Source organism: Phyllostomus discolor, chromosome 1 (genome assembly GCF_004126475.2).
Source record: "Phyllostomus discolor isolate MPI-MPIP mPhyDis1 chromosome 1, mPhyDis1.pri.v3, whole genome shotgun sequence".
Classification (NCBI taxonomy): domain Eukaryota; kingdom Metazoa; phylum Chordata; class Mammalia; order Chiroptera; family Phyllostomidae; genus Phyllostomus; species Phyllostomus discolor.
In genome coordinates this window covers 59,752,242-59,772,364 of record NC_040903.2, presented here as the reverse complement: position 1 = coordinate 59,772,364, position 20,123 = coordinate 59,752,242, and the positions used below count along the sequence as shown (strand labels likewise).

Below are 20,123 nucleotides of genomic sequence, written 5' to 3'. Positions count from 1 at the left end.
GGGGCTTGGGCACTTATTAAAGACTGTGCTGAATTCCTTTCTGTAACAAGTGCTGTAAATAATATTTCAAAATTGCTGCTATTCTCTGATTGTGCACATTTGTGCCAAACATCTTTTTTAAAACAAAAATATATGTATACCTGTTCAGCAAATAAATGTCTGAGCTTATGTGAAAAAGAGACCTAACCTAGTTTTGAGGTCAGAAATGTTTCTTTGAGACATTTGTGTGGAACCTTGACAGATGAATGGGAATATTCCAGAAGGAAGAGTGTCAGGAAATGGGAACAGCATGCACGAATGCCCTGAGGTGAGACAGAGTCCGGCCAGTCCGAGATGCCCAGAGCACTGAGCAACCAGAGGGATGGCAGGGAACGTGGGAGGAGAGGGAGGCAGGCTCGGCTCACTCATGGCCTGGAGGCCACATGAGATATCGGAGCTCCACCTGAGTGATGGGGAGCCATGACAGTTCTAAGCAGGGAGCAACATAATTATATGGATTATTTTAAAAGATCACATGGACAACAGTGTGGTGATTGAGGGGGTAGTATAAAGGGACTAAATGGTAATGGAAAAAATAAAATAAAAAAAATTTTAAAGATTACTTTAGTCATAAGATGGAGAAAGAATTGGAGAAGATGAAGAGAGACCAGTCGGGACAATATTTTTACTAATTCACAAGAGAGTATGGTGGATCGGATTCCATGAGACAGACAGAGGTGGAGAGAAGAGAGGTTTGAGAAATATGGAGGTGGAACGTAGTCAGGACTGGGTAACAGGTTGGATACACATGACATGTCAAACTTGACTTCTTTTTATATGTATCAAATGATATAAACAGATGCTTTTGTACATTCCCTAGTTTGATTTTAGCTTGATTCTTTTTTGAATTTACATATAAAAATTTCATTGAACTGCACCTGGATGGAGACTAATGGTTGTAAATATCAGAAAATATTTTCAGATTATCGTGATGATGTATGGCCCTGTAATTCTGGACATTCTAACCAAGCAGTGTGACTTCTGCCCTATTCCCTCGGATAGTGCTGCACCATCAAGGAGACTGAAATGTGCTCTAAAACATGGCAGGCTTCCAGTTGTGTGTTTAAGAAAGGAAGAAACAAAACAGATGTCTTGGGTTTGAGAGACACAAAATTAATGCAATTCTTTTTTATAAGTACAAATTCTACACTCTTATAACTGAAACTAGTTTCTAGGTAAGAATAATAGCTTGGCTTTTTACCATAATAAATTCATCGCAGCGATGCTTTTCCCATGTGAACAGAGCTGCACACAGTCATGGGCAGACATGTCCACATCATGCACGCAGCTTTCCCAGCTGTGCGTGTGCGGCCTGTCTTCCTGTGCGGGCAGTTGCGTTCAGTTTAGTGGAAGCCATATTCCACTGTGTGCTAGAGTCTCTGGTGTTTTAAACAACCATGTTTTTATGTACTTCCCTTGACTGTCTCCATGAAGGGTGAAGAAGAGAGCAGAAGGTGGATTATAAATGAACCAAAGCCAAATATGACTTTGTACAGGAGAAAGGCAGAGACAAAACCCAAGCAGAAAGGCTGTGAGCAGAGGCATATCTGATTTATAAACAAGAGAAATTAAAACAATGCAGCATGACCCTGTGTACTCACTTAAATTTTCCAAAAGCTTCCTGATACACAGAAGACAAAGCCTGTAAGAATTTATTGGTGTGGATTTACCTGATACACTCTGGCTTCTGTCGTGGGTGCCACTGATTTACCTCCACTGTGTGCTGGTTCTTAGTCTCCAAGATGTTTTAAACAGTGAATATCACCAAATGAAAAACCATTAAGTGACAAAGGACTGTGCATTTTAACCAAGGTATGTTTATAATAATTAAAGAAAAAACTAAAAAGTATTTGGTTTAAGGAACTGATTGTATTAAGTGCCTGAAAAATAAGTCAGAGGAAAAAATGCTTTTTGGAAAGATTTAAGAATATATTAATTAATTAGAATATATTAATTGTTTAAAATTATTTAAAATTCTTGCTGTAGTTTTTAATTCAGTGTCAGCTGTAAGTTGAATATAATAAGTTTCTGGTAAACAAATAAATTAGAGCCCCCAAATTTTCCCATATTCATAAAATCAAAACACCACCATGTCAATTAATAATAGAAGAGAGAATTAAATGTGACATTATCTTAAAAGTGTTTATTTTATTCCCTAAGAAAGGAAATTAACTTGTTTTCAATATTCTTATATTGATAAATTTGGGTTAAATGTCATCTAACCAAATTTTAGTTTTAAGGGATGCCTGTCCAGAGATACCACAGAAGGGATAAATATGTAGCAAATAAGGGAAAAGTGGAGTCAGGCGCTGACTTTGCCTTGGTGTTAGCACGGTGTGCTTTCTGGGTGATTTATGTATAAGCCAGGGTTGGAAGCTCCTTCAAGGTTAACACCAACCCAGCTCTTATTCTTCAGAGCTGCCACCTCTTGTCACTTCTGCCCCCAGTCTCTGCTGTTCAGGCTCCTTCCAGTTTACGTCACTACTGTAGCTTCCTTTCACCTACAGCTACCGGTCTCCTTATCGAGGATTTATTTTCTGGGCAATTGTGATAACTTCTGTCCTTAAGTTTGTCAATTCTCCTTTACAATCAGGAAATGCAAGTGACAGTTCCAGCTAAGCTCAGTGCATCAGAGTATGGGGAGGTGGGCTGCATCACATAGACTTGCTTGTTTTAGGGGCTATTAAAATAGCTGTAAATTTTGGAAAATGTGCCAAATATAAACTTGAAATAGTTGTGGATATTGTTGGAGTATCAAGTATGCTTTTATTAACTTCATTACCTTTATTCCTATGATAAAATGAATGATGATTTAAATAAATTTTTAACACAATTTTGATGATTTAAATGAATTTTTAACACAATTTTGGATCTTCCTTTGAAACCAGATGCTTTATATATCTTATTACTTGGAACATCTCTTATTTGAAGCCATCCCAAACATTATAGCACATCATTGATTGTCTTCCAGTCATTAAAATTATCCTTTTTTTTAAAGGTTTTATTTTCAGAGAGAGAAGGGAGGGAAAAAAGAAAGGGAGAGAAACATGGATGTGTGAGAGAACCATCGACTAGCTGCCTCTTGTTTGCCCCCAAATGGGGACGGGCCTGCAACCCAGGCATGCGCCCCGACAGGGAATCAAACCATCGACCTTCTGGCTCACAGGTTAGTGCTCAATCCACTGAGCCATACCAGCCAGGGCTGATCCCTTTTTTATATTTACTATTTTATGAGCTTCTTAAGTATTTACAAATGAAGGACTATAGAAAGTATGGTGTTCTTAAAAGGATATTTAGTTTAATTATTAAAAAATGTTAATATATTGTAATCTTTTTATATAAGAAATCAGAAATTTAACAACTGAATATGCCTACATTACTGAAATTACCTACTTATGTCAATGTCATGACTTTGATTTTTGATGTTTAATTTATAAAAGCAATATTCACATGCAAAACGGGTTGCTACCTCCAAATGTGCTAACCTCTGCCAATAATTAGCAATGTAATTTGAAAAAGGGAAAGATGAGCTAAAGAATTCGAACTTAATCAAGAGTTCTCATGCTCACTCATCCCTCCTATTTAAAGCTTTGTTTTCGTGCTGGTTAGGAATATTTTAATAGACTTTCTTTGAATAGAATTGCCTGATCTTGTGAGTATCACTGATTTTATAAATGAACATCTGTAGCCCTGACTGGCATGGCTCAGTTGGCTGAGTGTCGTCCTGCAAAGCAAAAGGTCGCTGGCTCAATTCCAGTCAGGGCACATGCCTGGGTTGCAGGTGGGTTCCTTTCTGGGGCTTGTACAAGAAGCAACCAATAGATATTTGGGTGATATCTCTATCACATTGACACTTCTCTCCCTCTTTCTCTCTCTCTAAAAATAAATAAAATCTTTAAGACTAAAATAAAATAAAAATGAACATCTATAGAAGCGTTTCTAAGTAGTCACACATTTTTCTATAACCAAAAGCTACAGATGTAGGAAAAGGATTATTTAAATTCATTCATACATGACATATTCCCAGACTTCATTTAAATCGCTAAAGCCTCAATCCTGGGCTCATCACATTGTAAATTAATTTATTTCTAGAATTGTATTTATGTACTTATTTGTTTTATAGCTCATTGTACATTCCAAAGATAGTTTCTTGGACTTGGATGAATGACACCCATTTTGCCTTCATTTACCCAGTGCTGCTGCCGAAGCTGATGGTATCGGCCCACTAATAAACCTCCTGTCCAGTAAACGAGATGGAGCCATTGCCAACGCTGCCACTGTGCTGACAAACATGGCAACGCAGGTGGCCCTGCGCGACACCATTCAGAGCCACGACATCACGCATGCGCTCATTGGCCCGCTGCGGTCTGCAAACACGGTCGTGCAGAGCAAAGCTGCTCTCGCCATCGCGGCAACTGCCTGTGATGCTGAGGCCCGGACAGAGGTGAGAGTTTTAAAAAACATTTGCTCTCTTTTTTCTGGTTCATACTTATGGGTGGATTAATCTGAAACAATTTCAAGTGTTTGAACAGATCCCTTATTTAAGTCTCTCAAAACTGATGTAATATTTTTGGAAACAAAAGGGCATTATCTAACTAAGAAGGTGAGCATAACTTGTAAGTCATCAATTCTGCTTCTAAGTGTATATTCCTAGAATAATCTCTTGCCTCTATTCTCCAGGGAGCATTGTTCATAATGTCTAAATAACTGGAAACAAACCAACTGTCCAACTGTTAATAGAGTGGATAAATAAATTATGGTATATTCATAAAATGGGATCTCACATCAGTGAAAATGAATGAATTATTGCTACAGACATCAACAGAGATGAATCTCAACAAATAATCCTCAGCAAAAGCCAGTTGTGAAGAATGTGTCTTACGATTCCATGTACATACTATTCAGAAATATGCAAAGCTAAAAAATATGTTGCTAAAGCATATATACACACATACAAGTTAGAACTATAAAGAAAAGCGAGAGAATGATCAACACCAAGTTCAAGAAAGTGGCTTCCTCTTGGGGAATTAAGAGTATGGGTGTGATTCAGAGGAGCACCCATGGTTCAAGGTTATTGAAATGTACCATTTTTTATTTATTTATTTATTTACTTACTTACTTATTGTTGTTCAGGTACACTTGTCTCCATTTTCCTGCCACCACTTTCCCTTGCCTCATCCACTCCTACCTCCTACAATCAATCCCTTCCTGCTTTGGCTTTGTCCATGGGTCTTTTATATATGTTCCTTGATGACCCTTCCTCTTCTCTCCCCCCCCATTAGCTCCCTCCCCCCTACACTCTGGTTACTGTAAGTTTGTTCTTTATTTCAGTGTCTCTGGTTACATTTTGCTTGCTTGTTTGTTTTGTTGATTAGGTTCCACTTATAGGTGAGATCATATAGTGTTTGTCTTTTACCACCTGGCTTATTTCACTCAGCAAAATGCTCGCCAGCTCCATCTAAGCTGTTGCAAAGGGTAGGAGCTCCTTCTTTCTTTCTGCTGCATAGTATTTCATTGTGTAAATGTACCATAATTTTTTGATCCACTTATTTACTGATGGGCACTTAGGCTGTTTCCAACACTTGGCTACTGTAAATAACACTTCTATGAACATTGGGGTGCATAGGTTCTTTTGAATTGGTGTTTCAGGATTCTTAGGCTATAATCCTAGCAGTGGAATTCCTGGGTCAAAAGGCAGATTCATTTTTAGTTTTCTGAGGAAATTCCATACTGTTTTCCACAGTGGCAGCACCAGTCTGCATTCCCACCAACAGTGCACTAGGGTTCCCTTTTCTCTGCATCCTCTCTAGCACTTGTTTATTGATTTGTTTTTGATGGTCATTCTGACCAGTATGAAGTGGTATCTCACTGTGGTTTTAATTTGCATCTCTCTGATGGCTAGTGATGCTGAGCATTCTTTCATTTGTCTCTGGGTCATCTGTACGTCCTCCTTGGAGAAGTGTCTGTTCAGTTCCTTTGCCCATTTTTAAATTTGATTGTTTGTCTTCCTGGAGTAGAGTTGTGTGAGTTCTTTATATATTTTAGAGATCAAATCCCTGCCTGAAGTATCATTGGCAAATAACTTTCCCATACAGTTGGTTCTCTTTTCATTTTGCTGATGTTTTCTTTAGCCATACAGAAGCTTTTAATTTTGATGAGGTCCCATTTGTTTATTCTTTCCTCTATGACCCTTGCTTAATGATGAAATATCAGAAAGAGAAACCAGGAAAAAATCCCATTTCATATAGCAACAAGAAATAAAGTACCTAGGAATAAATCTAACCAAGGAGGTAAAAGACCTGTAGTCAGAAAACTATGCAACACTGAAGAAAGAAATTAAGGAAGACACAAATAAGTGGAAGCATATACTATATTTATGGTTTGGAAGGATTAACATTATCAAAATGTCCATACTACCCAAAGCAATCTATAGATTTAATGCAATCCTTATTAAAATACCAATGGCGTATTTCACAGATCTAGAAAAAATACTCAAAATTTATATGGAATCAAAAAGACGCCAAATAGCCTCAGCAATCCTGAAAAAGAAGAACAAAGTAGGAGAGATCACAATACATGATATCAAACTATATTACAAGGACACCGTCATCAAAACAGGCTGGTACTGGCATAAGAACAGACACAGAGATCAATGGAACAGAATAGAGAGGCCTGAAATAAACCCGTGTCTCGGTGGTCAATTAATATTCAACAAAGGGGGCAGAAGCATAAAATGGAGTAAAAAATAGCCTCTTCAACAAATGGTGTTGGGAGAACTGGACAGCTACATGCAAAAAAATGAAACTCAACCACCAACTTACACCATATACAAAAATAAACTCAAGATGGATAAAAGACTTAAATATAAGTTGCAACACCATAAAAGTCATAGAGAAGAACATAGGGAGGAAAACCTCAGATACTCCATGCAACAGTATTTTCACTGATATGTCCCCTAGAACAAGGGAAATGTGCCATTTCTCAAGCTGGTGGTAAACAAGCAGGTATGCCTTTTACTGTGATTCTTGAAATTGTGCACAAGGGTCACACATATTCTTTTGTTTCGCATGTTGCAAAATTTGAAAAGATAGAATTGCATTTTTTACAAATCTACCACATAAAAGTGTCTTTGGTACTTGCGGTTAAATCTTTAGAAAGATTTAATATAATCCTACAAACCCCCCTTTGTCTCTTGCTTTTCTTATATTCATTTGTCACTATGGCACTCGTTCAAACAGCCTAGCACTCTGTCCCTCTCTCCTCAATGTAAATGACAATAGCTAGCATTTATTGGGTACTTACTTTGTGCCAAGCACTGTATTAAACACTTGACATTCATTTGAGCCCCACTTGAAATAGGTATGTTTGTAATTCCCATTTTACCTATGAGGGCAGTGAGGCTTAATGAAGTACTGGGCTCTAAGCTGAGGTGGTAAGTGTTAGGTCAAGTCCAGAGTCCATGCTCTCACACTGTGCTATATGCTCAGCTCCCATGTCTTTCCTCTTCTGTCTCTTTATCCCCCTTCTGTTTCTGTTTTATCCCCCTTCTCTGTGCCCTTTAACTCAGTTCATTTACATTTATCCATTAAAGCAGTAAGTTAGCCACCAAATATTTCTTTACCAACTACTATGTGCCAGACACTATGCTAAGGATGGGGTACATAGTGATAGACAAAAGTGTCTTGGCTACACCTCTATGCAGCTTGCAGAGTAGTCCATCTATTTCCTGGAGCACTGCAGCTGACCCTTTAATGATCTCTCTACCTCTGTCACCTCCTTCTCCCCACACTGCCTCTAGACTGATCTCTCAAATACGCGACCCTCACCACATTCCTGCAAGTCCCAGGTGGGGTGCCATTGCCCCATGGTCAAAGGTGAGCTGCTTAGAATGCTATGCGAGGGCCCGCAGTGATCCGCACCTGCTTGCCTGAGCCTGAAGTCTCTTCCAAGTGGAGCCCTGTACCTCAGAATACCGTGCTGTTAGTGATTCTGCCAGTATGCCCTGTTCTCTTAGTTATAGCTCCTTGTTTCCTCTGCTTGGGGAGCTAGTTTCTCTTTTGTCATCCCGATAAACGCCTGTTTTCTCCTTCAAAACCCAGCTCAGTCATCCTATTTTGTGACACCTTTCTCCAGTCCTGAAACTCAGGTGCGTCCTCCTCTGCACTCCCATTGCACCCTGTGCAGGCCTCCCTGGCCCTCGTGTTACATTATATGGTTCCTGTATGACAGATTCTAATAAGCTCCTTTAGGGAAGGGAACTGAGGGTTTTCTTTCTTGTGTTTACATCATTAATACACACCTGGCACACAGTGCACAGTGAGTAGACAGTTGTTAAATAAATGAGTAAATGAAATGAATGAATGAATGAATGAATGAATGGAGGAATGAAGGAAGGAGTGGAGGGATTAATAAATAATTACATCTTTGCCAAAAGAACACATGGAGCTAGGTTACTATTTATCTTATGTTATACTCAGAAATAAAGATGTTCAGAAGTTTGGCCTGTTAAGCATAAGATTCTTCAGGAAAGTTTTCTGAGCTGCCCAGTCACATATGCTGACATGTAGTCTCTGCCAGAGTCCCTTTGTTTGAGGAGAAAGTGACCGAAAGTGGATCATGTTCCACAAGGACTCTTGTCTTCGGATACTGCACACAGAGACGCGCAGAATACGCTTTTTGTCCCCCAGGCTCAGGTGATAGAGCATTGCATTTCAGACAGTGAAACAATAGCTCAGTCAATCATTTTTTTCTGGTTGTAATAATTTTATACATAAGTAATTCCTTTTAATAATGCAATAAATGTAATTCTGTCCAGTTCTTTTGTTATTTTTCTTCTCTTTTTTACTTTTTGGGGAAATGAAAAGACACTATACAAGGACAACAGAAACGGGTCTCTTTTTAGGTCATCGCCTCAGCATTGCTGTGGCCACACTGCAGACCTGGCGGCAGTGTCCACGGTCCTGCCCTTCCGCAGTGGCACCTCCTGCCCAGCCATGGGGGCTGTGTTAGTTTCCTATTGCTGCTACAACCAACCACTGTAACTTCGTATCTTGAAGCAATATGAATCCACTGTCTCACAGTTCGGGAGGTCAGGAATCTGAAAATTGGCTAAAATCAAGGTGTTGGCAGAGCCATATTCCTTCTGGAGACTTTAGGGGAAAACCCACTTCCTGCCCCTTTTAGCTTTTACCAGCACCTGCATTCCTTGGCTATGGGCCCTTCCTCCATCACTCCAACTTCTGCCTCCTGGCACCTCCTTTCTCTGGCCCTGGAAGCCTTGTCTCCCTCTTTTAAGTGCCCTTGTGATTCCATTGGGCCCACCCCATAATGCAGGACAACCTTCTCATCTCAACTCCTTAATTTAATCACATTTGCAAAATCTCTCCCAGGAATGAGGGCATCTTTGGGGAACCATTCTTCTGTCTACCTCAGGGCCAAATGGACGTTCAGTGTTGAGGAGCTGAGTGAATAAGTACAGGGCATCCCACTGGTGGGCAGTGAGGAGATGGCTTTTCCCCCAGTCCCTGCCCTGTGCCAAATCACTGTGACCTCCCTCAGTTACTTTACTGTGGCTTCTTCTTGACTTTGAGCAGAAAATTGGCTCCTGTCAATAAGGGTTTGGAATTGATCTTTCCCCTGAATTTAATAAATCTAAATATGGACACATCCTAAAGTGTTTTTACATAGTTACAACCTTTAAAACAATCAAATAATGAGATTTTTGCCATAATGCTTATATACAGGACTCCTAATGCATCAAATGCTGGTTTCTATTTTCAGTTAAGAAATTCAGGGGCATTGGAGCCCCTCATAGAGCTCCTGTGCTCCAGGAATGCCAAGGTCAGAAGGCAGCCAGATGGGCTGTAATGGTCTGTGCCAGTGATGAGCTGATGGCCACTGAACTGTGTAGGTTCAATTTGTATGTTGATCTGATAGCTTGAAAACTTGATAAACTCACATGTTAGCTCTAGGAGGTTTCTTCATTTTTTGGTAGATTTCTTGGGATTTTCTACATAGACAATCATGTCACCTGCTTTGCCTTTAGGGTTTTTTTTTTTTTAATCTTCACCTGAGGATATACTCATTGATTCCAGAGAGAGAGGAAGGGGAAGAGGTAGAGAGAAACACTGATGCAGGAGAAACATCGATCTGCTGCGTCCCACACACACCCCAACCAGGACCAAGCCCACAACCCAGGACAATGCTCCAACCAACTGAGCCACACCTGCCAGGGCTGCCTTTGTTTTTTTTTTTTTTTTAAGATTTTATTTATTTATTTTTAGATAGGGAAGGGAGGGAGAAAGAGAGAGAGAGAGAGAGAGAGAGAGAGAGAAACATCAATATGCAGTTGTTGGGGGCAATGGCCTGCAACCCAGGCATGTGCCCTGACTGGGAATCAAACCTGTGGACACTTTGGTTCGCAGCCCGCGCTCAATTCACTGAGCTACGCCAGCCAGGGCAGTGCCTTTGGGTTTTGATAGTTAATTTTGATGTGTCAAAATTTCCCAGGAGTGAAATTCTTTGGGTTTATTTTATTGACATTTACTAAAATTCCTATGTAGATTTATGTCTTTAACCAAATTGATGAAGCCATCTCACTCCTAATGATTCATTTTTTTCTGTACTTCATCTTTCTCTTCTCCTGGAAGTTTGATGACACCAATATTAGATCTTTGTTTATTGCACAACAAACCCCTGAGGCTCTGTCAGTTGTTTCTTCAATCTTTGTCCTTTGTATTGTTCAGATTGGAAAATTCATATTGATCTATCTTCAGGTTTATGGATTATTTCTTCTGTTATCTCTATTCTCTTAAATCCATTCAAAATTATATTTTGCTAAGTTTTGGTATTGTATTTTTCAGCTCCAAAATTCTATTTTATATCTCCTATTTCTTTGTAAGACTTTCTATTTATTTCAAGAGTGTTTGTTACTAATTGCAGCATTTTACATCTGCATCATCTGGGCATTGATGTCTATTGATTGTCTTTTCTCATATGAGTTGAGGTTTTCCTGGTTCTTTGTATGCTGAGTAATTAGATTGTAATATCATGTTATGAGTCCTACAGTTCTTATTTATGGGTCTTATGTACATTCTAAGAAGAATTTTCTGTTGTATATATGTGTGTGTTTTTTAAAAAAATTGACCCAGTTGTTTTCAGTCTTCAGATTCCAACCAGTGTTCTGTGAGTTTTCATTCCACTGTCAGTCTCATTTTCAAAGGCTTTGCAGTGCTGTTTGGATCAGTCCTACATGTGTGCCAACTAGTGTCCAGTTTGGGACTTGGGAAATGGTCTATCCCATAGTTCAATCCTCAAAACCTGCATGAGTGCTTTTCTGAGTCAGAACCATGCACACACAGTGTGGGAGTAAGCCTAGGAATCCATAAACAAATTTTTATTGTTACTTTCCTGAGCTCCTTCCTCTCCATGCTCTTCTTTGTTTTTTTTTTCTGGCTTGTTGGGGCTTCCTTTTCAGTCCTCAAGTCAAAACCTGCTCCGATACACTCTTGCCATGACTGCATCCATATCTATGGCCAAACAGCAGGAGGACTGAGTGAGTGTAAGGCAGTTTTAGTCTCTTAGGGACCCTAATGCCACTACTGCAACCACTGTCACAGGATTCCTTAGGGGCTGGAGCACAAGAGAATGGAGAAAAAGAAAACAACAAGGGCTTTTCTCTACTTTCTCTCTTTCCTATTTCTCCATCAGGCTTCTCCTTGAGCCTCAGCTGTCTGTGCTGATGCCCACTTTCAGATGTGGGGCTATGTTCAGTTCAGCTTGTAGAACAGTGGACAAAAACAAGTTAAACTCACCAACAGTTCAGGAGTAATTCAATGTCTTCTCTGATCTCTCTGCTACTGATTACTTTTCAGAGTCTTCAAACAGTTATTGTATATATTCTGCCCAGGTTTTATGACTGTATTAAGTGGGAGAGACAGAATATAGTGTGCTTATTCCATGTTACCTGGCAAAAGAACCCACACCATTATTTTTGTTCAGCTCATTAATTAGAGACAGTTAGTAAGATGTCAGTACTGGTTCAAAGAACATTCGAGAAGTTAGGTATTGAATTTAGAAATGTTAGAAAAGGATTACCATATAAAAAAACCATCCTGTTGGACATTAACCATCCTCTAGAACAATACACCATAAACTTTGGAAGTATCTTTTTCATTGGGCAGAAATAATTTGCATCTTAACTAAACAAAAATCTATACAATAACTAGTAAGTTCTCTAAGTCAGGAACTTTTAATTAATAGTATATTTTAATTAAACAGTATCTTTACTGTTTATTAAGTACATTCCATTTTTCCCAAGTGGAGAACTAAGTACATTTTAAGGGGGCATGGGGTGGTGAAAGTGAGCCAAGGAGGGATAAATGGGGACTGAAGGAGAGAGACTTTGGGTGATGGGCGCACGGTGCAATGTTCAGATGATGTTTTGTTGAGATGTATACTTGAAACCTGTATGGTTTTATTAACCAATGTCACTCCAACAAATTAAAAATAAAAAGATAACTAAGTACATTTCCCCAGATAAACTTTTGGTGAGTCTTTGCCTCTGTGTGATGTGAATTCCATGCCATCCTTGTTTTGTTTTGCTTTTTTCTACATTTTGGATAATTTTTGTTAAAAACTGTGATACAAATTCTCCCTTCAGAAGGTGTCAACTGAAACAAGAGATGATATGGAACCAGCATGGACTTCCTGAGAAGGCAACCTATTTTTTTCCAATTCATTATGCAATGTATAAGTATGCAATGTTTGTTGCATACTTGTGATGGGCCAGGCAGCCTGCTATGCAATTGTACAAAAGACAAATAGATGATTTTCATTATATATATCAATCCTATAGTGTTCTCTTGAAAATTAATTTCTACTGCAAAACATAGGAACTCTAAAACTGTATCAATGTCACTGAAAATTTGACAACTATGTGGTGTGGTCGTTGAGGTATAAACACTGTATTCCTAGGTGTTCTTCAGATTAACTGAGAACACAGTGAGTGTTTATTCATTTTGATTGTTGTTGTTTACTCTTAAAGGAAAGGCCGAGGAAAGAAAGAGGAGTAAATGCTGGAGGAGGAAAGAAGGAAGAGGTTACGGCAGCACAAAAATGGGCTGCAGAAGCAGGCCCCTGTAAAGAATGGTACCCTCCCTCTGATCCCGATTTCTGTGCTTATGTGTATGAAGTGACCAAATCAATACTTCCCATAACAAATATAAAGGAACAGGTTGAAGCTCTTGCAAAGTAAGTTGTCTATACACACATATACATTTTCAATTTCTGAAAAATATTTTATTTTACTGGTTTACATTTTTAGCCAATTTTAGACAACTACTCCATAATAAAATTGAACTTTGATGCTCCCTACCTCTCTGACTCTGAAGCAGAAACATATGAATTGAATGTTTTTTCTCAGTTTCTATTTTAGATCAGATTTCTGCCAAGAATCAGGAGTTAGAAATTGCTTAAAGAAAAATGCCTGTGCATATGCCAACTATGATTTACTAAAATAAACAAATACATTTAAAAATAAAAACAGGCAAAGATGCCTGTCATTTTCTCCTGCTAAACCATGAGAAGCATCTTCCAATGTGATCCTGAAGAATCACATTGTTCGATGAATCAAAAGTTTGAAAGGTAAATCATTCATTGGGTATATAGGGTGCTCATGATTTAAAGAAATTCTATTGTGAATTATTTATAAACTCACAAGTTGTTTACTAATACAAACAACCGTCTCCCATTTTTATATGTTTCACATTGCTCTCAAGTGGGAGAGTGAGCCTACCAAAGTGTTTGGGCAGGCTCAGTGTTTAATCTGATTCCACTAAGAGAAGCTGAGAACTTAACTTGGTAGCTGCAAGGGAACAAGAATCACTGGAAACAGAGGATGCCCTCTTGACTGACACCAACCAGCAGGTGAGCTACTGGGTTGCGCAACAGCTGCGGTCTCCATGGGAACTTGTATCTACTCCAGACAGAAGTGAGCTGCAGTCATCAAACCTGAATGTGATAACTACAAGAAGTCTAGCCACCAGATCACTGACTTCTTATCAGGCAGAACTTGAAAACATTTTTGGCTACCAAAGATTTCCTCGTGTCCTTGAGAAGTGATGACTTAAGCAGAACTCTGGTTTAGCTCATTTCAACATTTGTCAAATTTCCTCATGCTTTGTTCCTATCAGAAATACTTTTTCATCATTCCCAAATAATTGTTTTTTAACCCGAGCCTACAGCAGGACAGAGACACAGAGATTTGTCTCCATGCTTTTGGCTGCCGGCCTTCATTACAGTGCCCCTGGGCGGTGAGACTGTGGGTCAGGTCAGAAGCTTTCTCCTCAGCTCTTTCCCTTGTTTTTCATGATTGTTTTTTGCTCCCTTCTACATGCAACAAGGAGAAATTCTTTCTTTAAAATATGCAATTCTGACTTTATTCTAAGACGCAGTAGCCTTAGTCTGCAGAGGATTTTTGCAGGTACGTTTCCTGATTTCTTCAGGGAGAGCCTAGTATTAGGAGAAGCCCACAGGAAAGGGTACCACGGCCACCTTGCCTCCTCAGCTGTTTCTTATTTATCCTTTCTGCTTCCTTCTCTCTCCTCTGACTTCAGTGTTAGGTAAATGTCATGTCTTCCACTAAATTTAAAGCGTAATGAAATTTAAAAGAGAAATGTTATAAAACTTAAAAATATTTGGAGGTCTAATGGGAAAATTTATGTGTTTGTCTTGCCTCTGAGTTTAAATTTTTTGAAAGAAGGACCATATGTTAGTACAGTGCCTTGGATTTCAGACAGACACTTACAAATACTTTTCAAGAATAGGATAAAATACTAAATCTCCATTGATAAAAAATTTAATGATATTGATTCGTATCTTACTGGGAAAATTAGCATGCATTTCTTTCCATGCATTGAATAAAATTGTTAGAATTTCAGTTTATATATGATGTTTTGAATTCAGTAAGCCTAATATTAACCTAGTTACAGGAAGTACATTTTAAATAATATAGCAAACAAAAAAAAACAGAGGGAATATAGTTTTTATAATTACACATATAGTTACACTCAAAGCATCCAAAGTGAGATATTAAACTTGAGTGATTTGATCTCAATTAATTGACACAGGTATGTGGCAGAAAAAAATGGGCAGTAAAATTCCAAAAGAGAAACTACAGAATTTTGTCTGGCAACTTCACAAAAGTGAAATAAAATTTCAACTTAAATCCAATGTTGTGCCAATTGGACAGATCAAAGAAGGGATATTCTACCATCAAGCTTTGCTTTTCAAAGTATTTAAGATGTTTTGCCTCATTTGCCATTAGGTAAAAATGTTTTCTCCTTATCATAATAGAGTGAGCCAGCCGCCAACTGGATAATATCCTATCACTTAGATTTGAGATATATATGTATGTGTATACACATACACAGAAGTACATATATATTCACAGACTGTTAAAAGCATATGCATTTAATATTTATCATACACCGACCAGAGGCCATGGCCTCTTCTGGGGTCTGGTAATAGAAAACTACTGAAGTGACTGCCCCTGTATACAAGGAGAACCTAAGCCAGGCATGTGGGTTCTTAAGGCAATGTCAGGGAAAGTTTCAGTAGAGAAAATGATATATTAGAGGTGATATAGGATTTCAATAGATAAGGAAGGAAGCAAGAGTATTCTAAACAAAGCAAACCTTTTATACAAAATAACAGGTGTGAGTCAATGGGCCATTTGGGAATTGCAGAATAGTCTGTCTGGATGGAGAAAGGAGAAGGGTTGGATGAGGCTAAAGGACCAGATCATAAAGCACCATGTGAGTAGCCACCAAAAGTTACTGAGGGGAAATGAGCAGGCAACATTATTTTCACAGACCATTCAGGCAACAGAATGTGGGATGGACTAGAGCAGGGGCAAGACTGGTGACAGGAAGACCAGTTGGAAGGTTACTGGAGCAAGAAGTATGGATGACCTTTACCGAAGGTATAGTTGAGGATGTGAAAGAGGGGGTGAATTTAGAGGGAAATTTAACAGATGAAGCAGAGGGGAGTTGCTGAGTGCGTAGGTGTGGTGTGAGAGAAAACAGGAGAACAACAGAACTATTTCTAAGTTCTAGGAGGGGCAGCTGGTAACAGTGGCGTCATCCACTGAAGTGCAGTACACTGGAGGAGGATGGGGTTTAAGAAATCTTTGTTTTTCTCCATTGTATCCAGTGTCAGTAATATAAAAGGAGCTAAGAAAATGGTTTCTAAACTATAGACTGAATGCATAAAATTCTTATCCTCTCCCAAGTACTTATAAGCCTCACTACATCCACATGTATGTTGCCTCCAGTCCCTAATTCTATTTATAATCCAGATGTCAGTCTGTCCTAACTCCTCTTATAAGGGCACCAATGCCACCGTGGAAGCTCCACACTCATGATCACATCTGGACCTAATTACCTTCTAAAGGCCACACCTCCAAATACCATCACATTTCGGGTAGAGCTTCAACATGTGAATTGTGGGGAGGGGACAAGTATCCAGTCTGTAACATTATGCCAAGCTGAATTCTTTACCCTCATACTTCAACTGAGTCATGCAATTAATTACCCAGGCCTTGCCTGCCCACCAATGAAATCCTGAAGACTAACTTAATTCATTCATAAAGTCCCTTATCCTTTCACCCTTCCTAAATCTTTCACTCATCCTACATATATTCTTTGTCTCTCCCATTTTCTTCCAGTTTTTGGCTCTTTTTTTGGCTTTAGTTTTTGCTTCCTTGGTGGCCTAGATGAATTGTCCACAGACCTTATAATTTGCTAATTTCTCTCATTCCCCCCCCCCCACCCCGATCCTTTTACTCCTCTGCCTGGCCAGGCCACCAGTCTGATTGCCTGTCCTTTCCACTAATGACACTCCAGTTACAGAACATGACAGTGAGGATTGTCACAGCGGATTCAGGGTGTCCATCATGGGTGCATTTGCAGGTAGCCTGGCTACCTTTCTCCAGCTCCTAGTCACAGCAGCTATGCCCCACATGGGACCTTCTTTCTAAGCTTTTCAGTTTTCACCTCTTCTCTAAGCAGATGATGGGATTTCTCACTTCACAAAAAAAAATAAGGACTTTTAGATTCATCTCAGCTGGAGGTAGTATCATTCTGAGGTTAAGAACTCAACCTCCTGAGACAGAGTCCCTGGCTCTCACATTGAGTCACCACCTACTATGACCTTGGAAAAACTACCTGACCTCAGTTTTACTCTCTATAAAACAGGAAATACAATAGTGTCTCTTTCACAGGGTTGTTTTGATTATTTAATGTGCTTTGCCATGGAGTAAGAGATCAGTTTTTTTGGAAAAGATTATTATACAGGGGTGGGCAAAAGTAGGTTTATAGTTGTGAGTATGCAAAATATAGAGTTTCTTCTTGTATTATTATTTATTAATTATTATATTATTTTCTATGCAAACAACTGTAAACCTACTTTTGCAAACCCCTGTATGTTTATTTTTTTCTCTCTACCACACTAAACTATGAGTGTTAAATGATTCTAGTACTAATTCCAACTTAAGAGGGAAAGTGTTCTGTACATCAAAGCAATTTTCTGACAATTGGGTTTCCACAATTCAACTTAATTCTGACACTATCTACCCAGATATAGCATTAGATTCCACAGAATAAGGGCTCAGTCTTACAAGATGGCTCCCTACTCTACTTCAGGTGGTAGTCACAAACCTAGGTTATCACCTGTGCTTCTGACTGACCAGCTACAGGTCTGAGGTTCCAACAACCCCATCCTTGGGTTTAATTAATTTACAAGAGCTGCTCATAGAACTCAGGGAAACATCATACCTCTTAGATTACCATTTTATTATAGAAGAATATAACTTTGGAACAGCCAGGTGAAGAGATGAATACAGGGGAAGGTGTGGGGAAAGGGTGTGGAGCATCCATGCCCTCCTCGGGAGGTTCACTACCCCAAATCTCTACCTGTTCACCAACCCAGAATCTCTGGAACCCTGTCCTTTAGGGTTTCTATTGAGGCTTCATTACATAGGCATTGGCCATTGACTGACTCAACTTCCAGCCCTCCCTTTCTCCACAGAGGCAGTGGGAGGAGTAAGATTGAAAGTTCCAAACCTCTAATCAAGTGGTTGATTCTCTAGGTAACCAGCCTCACCCTCAGGTGAGGTCCAACAGTCATCTCATTAGCATGACAAAAGATACCCTTATGGCTCTCACTTAGGAAATTCTAAGGATTTTAGGAGTTCTGTGCCGGAAACCCTGATGAAGACCAAAAGATATTTCTTATTAGAAATCACAATATCACTGAGTGCTATACATTCAGATAAATTACATTAATACATGAATATAGAGATTATTGAAATAACACAATTCTTGCCTTCTAGTACCAAGCACGTTTACTGAGTACTTACTCTGTGCCAGCATTCATGCTGTAAGTACTTGACACATATTAATTCACTTCATCTTTATAAACCCCCGATGAGGAGAGTGGTTAGACTGCTGTTCTCATTTCACAGATGAAGAAATGGAAGCACACAGAAGCTGAGTCATTTGCATAAGGTGACAACAACTAGTGAGTGGCTGAGCTGAAATTCAAACCCAGGCAGTCTGAGCCAGCTCTCCTATCCACTGTAATGTGGCTAAGAAGTTTCCAGATTATTTTAAGGCTACTTTTTTTTAATAACCCCTACATCAAGACAAATTGAAGAGTCAACTCCCTGAAAACATAAGCAACCCTTGAGAAGGTGGCAGCAGGCAGCCCAGGAGGAACCAACCACTCACAATTTCTCTCCTGCTCGATAGCATCTGTCTATGTACATCACCCAGAATAAATTGGCTAGAAATAGGTCCCCACCCATTTGGTCCCTCTGTTCAATCTCACTGTGTACCACAGCCAAAGAACAGCCTAGGCGCAAGGAAAGATTGATAGATGCACCAGTGCTGAAAGCCTGTGGAATAGCTTTTCTCCAAAGACATCATCAGTCTTGTGCTGATACAGTGCAGTGGAACTGCCTGAAAAATGTCACTTCCCAGCAGGACCTACACAGAGGTTTTAAATCTGCAGGATCCTGAGGAACAAGAAAACCCACCACACTTTATCAGCTCCTATCACAATATTGCACATTTTTTCAGCCTCCTATCTAAGCACTTCTTTGCAAGAGTTGTGTACTTCACATTCAACCAAGGTGGGTCTTACAACTAAGGATTTCCCCCACCCCTCTCCCTCTTCACTCTTGGTTGATCTCGTGTTTTCACCCACAGGCTCTGGCCGATGAAATTGGCATTGGCTGCTCTTTGGTGGGAAGGGGTATGGAAGAGCGTGAAATGAAGTTAGGCTGAAGAATGAATCTCAGAAGGGAGTGACTGGGGGGTCTCCCACCTGAACTCCTGAAGTGTACATTGTTGACCTCATGTTCCATCCAGGTGGACTGATGAAACTAAAATGTAAAGAAGCAGATCTTTACAAATTTCTCAAAAACTATCAAATAAAACAAATGGGCTCAAACAAGAAATTTATTCTATAGATTTTCCATGAAGTTCACCTATAACTTATTTATTTAAATAAAAGTATTAGAAAGCTTTTCTCTGTGTGGAAATGAAGAAACTTGGCCTGACATGGTTGTGCTTCTGAATCCAGGCTTTGGCAAAAATTTAGCCTGATTAGATCATAATATGCTTCCTGTCCCTCATGAAAGCTTATTATTGTCAATATGAATCCACTGCAGGGTTTCCTAAGGACCGTCTCTGCCTTTTGGGACTCCTGCTGTAACAACACTCAGCTGCTGATCCCAGACAACTCTGCGGCCTCATCACTGCCATGCCCGGAACACTTCAGGAACGCTTGGTTAAATAAACTCAATGGTGTTTAATGTCTTCAGTCACCATTCTCACTTTCATAGTGTTATAATTATTTATAGTTTGAATATTTATATATCTAGTATTACAAGTTCTAAAATTTTTGTTCACATTTAAAAAATTGATTTAGAACAATGTTGAAGATACTGCTCTAAGCTATAAGTATTTCTAAAAAGTATTACCATAAATTGTATTTGTCCTATCTAAGGTGGCTTGGAAATA

At 39.2% G+C, this 20,123-nt stretch overlaps 1 protein-coding gene across 1 annotated transcript in view; it reads left to right on the top strand.

Moving 5' to 3' along the window:
* ARMC3 (armadillo repeat containing 3) overlaps positions 1-19,570 on the top strand; it is a 61,780-nt gene extending 42,210 nt beyond the window's left edge. Inside the window, 8 exon segments of the mRNA XM_028506223.1 lie at positions 4,234-4,483; positions 9,820-9,886; positions 9,889-9,958; positions 13,085-13,130; positions 13,133-13,297; positions 15,179-15,331; positions 19,308-19,346; positions 19,349-19,570. Coding sequence (XP_028362024.1) covers positions 4,234-4,483; positions 9,820-9,886; positions 9,889-9,958; positions 13,085-13,130; positions 13,133-13,297; positions 15,179-15,331; positions 19,308-19,346; positions 19,349-19,570 — 1,012 coding nt within the window.
* Positions 19,571-20,123: the final 553 nt, after the last annotated feature.